Below are 7592 nucleotides of genomic sequence, written 5' to 3'. Positions count from 1 at the left end.
CATATTAATTCCATAAAAATATTAATTAAAACTTAATTTATTTTGACTATTAAAATCAATAAATGTGTATTTCTGGGCACTAATCACACGCTTTCAAGATCACATGTAGCTTCGAGCTAATCATTCCAGTTGTCGCTACCTCCTTGCTTGATTGGTCTTTCGAAGTAATCTTTTGGAGGAGACATTTGTTGCCTTCGAACCTGCAACTCATGCTTGAGTGCAAATGACAACTCCGGAACTTCACTTACACTTGTACAAGTATAGCGTTAATACTTATTAAATACGAGCTCACATTTTACAAGCCTATATTTCTAAGTTGTTTATTTATTATCCAAATTTGGGTGTAACAATTGACACCATATATGTATATGTACATGCTATGTCCTAAATACTTCTCATTACTTGAAAAAAAAACATAAAAATTGAACAAAACGATTTTTGGAAACTAGGTGATACCGATTTAAAATGTTTGAGAATTTAAATACTAAACCAAATTAAGACCAAGCAACATTGACCATTCTTGACTATTCGAGTTTAACTAAACCAAGCACTTTAAGTTCTACTTGTATATCGCAAGCGTCACCCACCAGAAAACCATTTTCTGGATCTTTGAATTTAGTTTGTGTCATGAACTCACGGAAACCCCGAGCAGAAGAATCGAACAGTTTCATATCTGAGAAGAAAGGCAAAAGCTAAAAATTAATCTTTATATTACCTAAACAAGAACAAGAAACTACAGTAAGAAAGTTAATTAATTTACGGCAAATAAGCATATCATCTCTAGTTTGTATGAGAAGAGTGAATTGAGAGCTATGTTACTTACCACTACGTTCAAAATGGTTTCCATTTCTTTTGTCACTCATTCGAAAAGTGTAATGTACAAGTACTTTAGTGTTAGCAGGAAGAGTTGAAGTGTCCACAATAAGGAGTAGCGAAACAATGTTGTTGATTTTATTGCCTTCTAATTGGTATCCGTTTGGATAGAACAAAAGCCTCCTAAGAGAGGCAACAAAGTAGAGATAGATCACATCAAAACAAGACTACATATTATTCATCAAATTAGTACTCATCATGATGATAATATACATATGTAGACATACCACTTGTAGTCTCCACCAGGAAATAACTCAGTTTGAATACCTCTGCCTGTTACTTTTGAAACATTTGGAAAACTCCAACCGGTCTGGCGAGTCACCGGAATACATAACAATGATAAACAGTCTGCTTTTGATCTAGTTTTGACAGTGAAAACTTAAACGCCAAAACTACATGTGTCATTGACAAGGTAACCATTGCAGGGATTGTTAAACATTTCGAGATCGATGAATTTGACAATGCCCCATTGTTTCTTCATACAATGGAATCGCCTTACTATAGCATCTGCAATAACTCAAGAGCCAACAGGAAAGACTTTGTGAACATAGTAATTCAGTAAACTTGAACTTGGTCACCATTATCATATATTGTCCTACTCCAAAACAAGAGAGAGGAAAGTACACATTATTTGAATGTCTTCAATGAACACTGGGTGGTTAATTTGTAAATTTGCATCAAACGAAAGAGCCAATCAAAATTTCGGTTTAATAGGCACCAAACATAGGATAAAAGAGTAAGTTACAATAGATCAGATGGCAGAGTAGTAAAAGAAAGCCACCTCGAACCTGTATGGTTATTATTTGATGCAAAAAGAAACAATGAAATTAACAAGTTTTGCTCAAATATATTCAAACAAAATATTTGGACTATGAAGAAGTTACCTTGGGGACCAACATACTTGTCACGAATTTGATTGAACAGAAAGAAATTAAAGATAGCATTAACTTCCCAACCAGCTGGGAGAATACTTGTTTCCACTATTTCCAAGTAGACAGATATATAGTCTTCCCCATCTTTGCTCTTGTCCCCATTTGGGTATATAGAAAAGTTCCTATACATTGTAATAAATTTCAGTGTGTAGAAAAGAACTTAACTAGTAAGCAGAACAAAACTAGAGTCGCTAACAAAATCAATGAACGAACCATTTGTAGCCCCCAGCTTCAAAATCATTACTGAATTTCTCTATGGGCAATTTAGAAAGTGTGGAAAAGGACTTAATTTTGAGCAAATGGTGGCTCGGCATAGCATCTCTTTCTGAAATTCACCAAAGCACAAATGAGAAATCTTTGCATTGAAAAACAAAAGTCCTTTAACAGTAGTGTGTAAAGAGAAATGTACAGTACCATCTAGTACAGCAGGAAGAGGAGGAAAGGGTTTGGTAGTCTGGGACGAAAGAGGAGAAGATATTTGAGTTAAAGGTCCACTTTGGAGTGAAACATCAGTCGAAAAAGTAGAACTGGTGGGAGGAGGAGGCATCGCCGGCTCTGGCGGCGGAGAAGAAGGAGCGGTTTGAAATCCAGAGTCGTAATTTGGAATGTGATCTTCGGCAGAGAAGAATATACTTGGAGGAAGTGATGAGAATGATGATGAAGAAACCACACTCTCAGATGCCATAACCAATTACAATCAGGGAACTCTGTCTTTCTGTTCTTGGGAGATTTATTTTAGTAATGTATTGTTTGTGAACTACTTCACAAAGATACTTCAACAACAACTATCATTATTGTTTTTTTTGGTCTGAGGTAGGGGTGAGCACGGTGTGGTTTGGGCGGTTTGAACACTTTTTAATATATTATGCCACAAGTGCGGTTTAGTAACTAGAACACACCATGCGGTGTGATTTGGTTGCACCAAACCGACCAAACCAAACTATTTTTTGCGGTGTGGTTTGGGCGGTTTTCCACGGTTTGTGTTAAAAAATATGCCATAACAAAATTTAAATTTAAAAAAAAATACTAAATCCTTAGTTCATAACAAATCCTTAATAAGTTCTAAACAACATCACAAGTTATCAATTAAGTTCAGTGAAACACAAAAAAAATATACAAGTCTCCCATATTGGGTAACTATAAAAAATGGTATATATGTAAAGTTTATTTTTTTTAATATATTTGTAAGTATGCGGTGCGGTGCGGTGCAAACCAAAATTTCACACCGCCAAACCGCGCACCGTACCGCACCGCGCGGTTTAGCTAAAATACAAACCATACCGAACCATTACACTTTTGACACCGCGGTTTGCGGTGTAGTATGGTGCGGTGCGGTCAGTCACCGCAGTTTGTCGGTTTAGATGCTCACCCCTAGTCTGAGGTATCATTATTGATGGTTTGCTTTATTGTTATTTATTATGTCTTTTAAGGAATATAGTCATTTGTTACCCTATGTTTTTGTTTTTGCAAGGTATTATTTTGGTACCTCTGTTTTCAATAATGTTTATATGGTACTTTGTATTTTAAAATCGTACATATTTGGTACATTAAACTCAGATTTGATAGATAAAATTTTGTCAATTTAATCAAACTGCTGTCAATTATGTAAGTTACAAATTTAAATTTAATTACATAATTACATATAACTGATGACAGTTTGATCATATTGACAAAATTTTATCTATCAAATCTGAGTTTATGGTACCAAATATGTACGATTTTAAAATACAAAATACCATATGAACATTATTGAAAACAGAGGGTACCAAAATGATATTTTGTAAAAACATAAGGTACCAAATACGTATATTCCGTGTCTTTTAACTATGAGTGACACTCTTTATTTTGCTTTCCTCTTCTTCCTGGTGAAAGTGGAAGCTACATTTTATTATATAATAGTAATATTATATTTCGTTAATATATTTCTATTTATAGAGATTTATAAAAAATAAAATAGTTATTTCTAAAAAATGACTGAATATAATCTACAAGCATATTTGAGATCTAAACATCAATTAGTTTTAAGGTTATGTTTGAAAATAGTATAATTTCATACTTTTTGGATATTACTATAAGAAAATTTCATAGAAAACTTTACCTTCATATATATACATCACATAATCTTATGTATTGAAAATTAATTTTGACAAAATTATCTCTTAACATAAGATTTGTCTTGAATTCTTAGGATTTTTCCAATGAAAATTTACAATTACGATTATGGATTTTTGTATTTTTTAATGAAAATACCGAACCCATTTTTAATTACATAATGCATACTGACTTTATATTGGAAAAAAATCTTCAATTTTCCTCATTTTTTTTTAGCTCTCTTCTTCTCTCTTTCTCTTTCTCTTCAAACACCTAACTATCAAAGCCCAGTCACCAACTGTTGGAGCTTCGACCACCACAAGTGTCGTCCACTCAAGAAGAGCACCGTCCAACAACTTTATTGTCGAACTCTCACCACTGAATGATATTCTGGCAACTTGCACTAACTAGTCAAAACTCATGAGGTTGACTACAATTTCCAGCGAGCTCAGATCACCCTGAGGACAAAGGGTGGTACCATTGGGACGAGCACCTAGAGGAATAAAACCCAACCATCCATGTTGCATACTTTGTCATCATTCTCCAATGAGTTTGTGAGTATATTTTCTGCATTATAAGCATTTTCTAGTTCCACCAATGGTCGTTTGAAATCAAGAGTTGTACCAACGTGACAGTCATTGAGGGAGTCATTTTGGTATATGACAAGCCTAGGTTTCTCACCCTCACTAAAGAAGATGATTTGAAGTTGTCACTAAAGTTACTTTTCTATTTGGTTAGTAAAAATTAATTAAAATTAAAATGTAAATACAATTAAAAGGAAACCAATATAACAAATGTATTACCAAAAAATATATTTGTATTTTCCATTTAAAAGTTATGTTATAGTATCCTAAACAAGTTACTTTTAAAGATTAACTTCAATGGGTATCTAAAATAGCTTTTAAAGTAACTTAAACTTCAATAATAATACAATTTAAAAGCATCCAACCTAATCATTTACTAAAAAGTGTGTTGTTATCTTTCATTTAAAATCAAATATACTATTCTAAACAAGACTCTTTTAAAAAGCAACTTCGATAAGTACCTAAATAGCTTTTAGAGTAACCAAGAAATAACTTAAAAGTTACAAGAATCAAATGAGTTACTGAAAAGTAACTATAATAATACAATACCAAATATTAAATATAATAATAAGCTACCAAATAGTAACACAATAATAAGTTACTATAATATAACCTAAAAATTAAGTCATGTTTTGAAAGGCAATCAATGGATATTTTGAATAGTTTAAAAAGTAATCAAAAAGTAATTTAAATGATACTGAACAACTAAGAGTTACAGACCTCCAAACTTCCTTCCTCTTTTTGCACGTTGAGCTAGCAGATGCCTACCTTTCATGAGCCAGCACTAAAACCATCTTATTGATTCCGCCTAAGTGCTGAGGGAATGACGGGGGTCATCCTCCTAGGTGAGCGACGGTGGATGCGACATATTGCCACTTCACCACATGTTCTGACACATAATCAGCTTCGCGGTTCGCCACGTGGCAATGCCAAAATTTGTATATAATACCCTCCAAATTGCAAAGTTAGTCTTCATTTACTTCTGACTAGTTCTCTTAATGTGAATTTGCTCCCAAACTTTTATCAATAATCAATTATTACTTAAATTGATAAAGTTATTTTATTTTTACTCTTAAATTTGATTTTTCTATTGAATTTAATTTTTCATTCTTAATTTATTATATTAAAGTATTATTTAAATATTAAGTAATTTTTTTATCCCTAACACATGCTATTAAAAAATATCTACACAAATATTTATTGACTTATGTTACAATATATAAGTGAGTAAAATTGATTTAAAACATAAAAAATATTAAAATAATTATAATTTTATAAATCATCATAAAGGTAAATAATTTACCTTAAAAAATTAAATTATTAAATAATCAAATAAATAATATAAAAAATTGTAAATTACTTTAAGTTTTTTTTCATCTTTCTCATCAATGATTCACTCACAATTAATGTATACACTTATGTTGATGCGGTTTTTCGCCATCAGTAGATTAAGAAATCCAATAACAAAGATATTAGTACTCTTTTCTAAATTGTAATGAATTATATGAATAACCTCTCACACTCACAATTTTACGTGGTTTAGTGGTTAAAATCCACCTAGTCCACGAGACAATAATATTAATCTCTTACAATTTTCGTAGAGATTTTGTATTACAAAAAGATGTCCCTTTTCATGTCCATTATCCGTGATATTTATAGTGGATATTCCTGGACAAGTTTGGGTAATCGTGTGCATAAATATGGTAAACAATCAATTAAGATAATTCTCATTTACATAGGGATACGATTGCCTATGGAAATTACTCCCGTTATCTTGGGAAATAAATGTGTAATACAGTTGGGCATTAATGAGTGTATAAGGAACTTCCAAGTCTTTCGGGATCCTTCACTGTGCATCATGACCAGGTTTCCACGAGCTGAACATCTTCCTCGAGCTGGAGATCGAAGAGTGAACGGACTTTAGTTCAGATTAAGTTCAGAACACCCTAAAGGCGATTTGGCAATTACATGTCTCGAACTGGATTATTGTCTTGAGAGGCGATCTGGAGATTATTTACATGCCGCACTGCCAAGTTCTAACTCGAGCTACTCACATCAACGTTAGCTAGATGCTTTACTCACCTACTTTTTCCATGTGTTTATCTGACAACTATACCTCTAGCTTAATGATTAAGTCCATGCATATTTTGGGGTACAACATTTTCCCCCCAAGCTCCTGCTCGTGCTTGATGTCGCCATTTTCTAACACGCACAGTAGGGCCTTTTACTTCTGTTATGTGAAATCGTGCTTACCCACTACTCGAGTGTTAAACACGTGGTCGTCTATAATTAGCGTCTATTTGGGTTTCGAGGACTGTGACAACTGTCCTGTCAACTTTTTGCTGCCGCATGGGTGATTTAATCTTGGCCTTTGGATCTCGAGCTGACCCAATTGGATGGCCCATATTAATTCCCGAAGCTTACGTACAAATAGGGAGATCAGGCCTGAATTTTACCACCTTCGCATTCAAAGCTTTAATTTCAGAAACAAAAATTCCCTTTTTCTCTCAAACCTCTTTAAAAAACCTTCATCATCCTTCCATTTTTTAGAAGCTCTCAAGCTCCTACCTTTGGGACCACCAGCATCCTCGTCGAGTAAACGTATAAACTGTAAGTACCTCTCCATCTGGTTTGAATCTTTCACTCTTTATTTTCCAATAAGGTCCTTTTATTTCGAATTTTTTTTCTCAATACTGTCTCGTATTCTAGCCATGTCTCAGTTCAATATGGATTTATTTAGGCTAAAAGGACAATACTAGACTTGTTTTAAAAATAAGGTGTTTGAAAACTAGGCAATTTTTTTGGGTTTTGTAAGGAAATCTTTGTTGATGAATCGATTAAGATACCTGTTTGGGCGTAGAAGTTGAGAGGTTTTAGGTTTGGCTCTGGGTAGCTTAAGGGTCATGTTCCTTAAAGCGATTTTGCATTAAACCGATTTCAAAAAGGTGACGGGCCTGACACGTGAATCCCGAAGTATCAGGGAATTCCCCCAGTCTATAGCGCGTGGCTAAGACTGCGTGTGGCAACACGCATTGATGCTAGGGTACCTTTTAGCTCGCATATATTCTAGGCTAATAAAACTGAATTCAAACCCTAGAATCATTGGACCTTT

The 7592-nt window shown here is 33.6% G+C and overlaps 1 protein-coding gene across 3 annotated transcripts; it reads right to left on the bottom strand.

Moving 5' to 3' along the window:
- Positions 1–380: 380 nt before the first annotated feature.
- Positions 381–2602, bottom strand: LOC133805721 (ubiquitin C-terminal hydrolase 13-like). 3 transcript variants are annotated; one of them, XM_062243886.1, is made up of 6 exons: positions 2220–2602; positions 2019–2130; positions 1758–1927; positions 1101–1468; positions 824–996; positions 381–673 (listed from the first exon to the last, which is right to left on the bottom strand). In XM_062243886.1, the coding sequence occupies exons 1-4, from the start codon at positions 2488–2490 to the stop codon at positions 1305–1307; spliced, it is 717 nt and encodes a 238-aa protein (XP_062099870.1). In that variant the 5' UTR covers positions 2491–2602; the 3' UTR covers positions 381–673; positions 824–996; positions 1101–1304. The 3 variants fall into 3 exon arrangements, with proteins under 3 accessions (XP_062099870.1, XP_062099876.1, XP_062099880.1); XM_062243892.1 differs by having other exon boundaries at positions 1101–1380; XM_062243896.1 differs by lacking the exons at positions 381–673; positions 824–996 and having other exon boundaries at positions 1355–1661.
- Between the last annotated feature and the right edge of the window lie 4990 nt (positions 2603–7592).

This window comes from Humulus lupulus, chromosome 1 (assembly GCF_963169125.1).
Source record: "Humulus lupulus chromosome 1, drHumLupu1.1, whole genome shotgun sequence".
Taxonomy (NCBI): domain Eukaryota; kingdom Viridiplantae; phylum Streptophyta; class Magnoliopsida; order Rosales; family Cannabaceae; genus Humulus; species Humulus lupulus.
The sequence above is the reverse complement of the archived record's forward strand: the minus strand, read 5'-3'. Positions and strand labels throughout refer to the sequence as shown.

Excerpts from the sequence above, each read along its gene's own strand:
- LOC133805721 (XM_062243886.1), bottom strand. The coding sequence starts at position 2,490 with ATGGCATCTGAGAGTGTGGTTTCTTCATCATCATTCTCATCACTTCCT. Across the intron at positions 2,131-2,219 it reads TCTTCCTGCTGTACTAGATG|AAAGAGATGCTATGCCGAGC; the intron begins GTACTGTACATT and ends GGTGAATTTCAG. Across the intron at positions 1,469-1,757 it reads CAAGTATGTTGGTCCCCAAG|GACAATATATGATAATGGTG; the intron begins GTAACTTCTTCA and ends GTTTTGGAGTAG.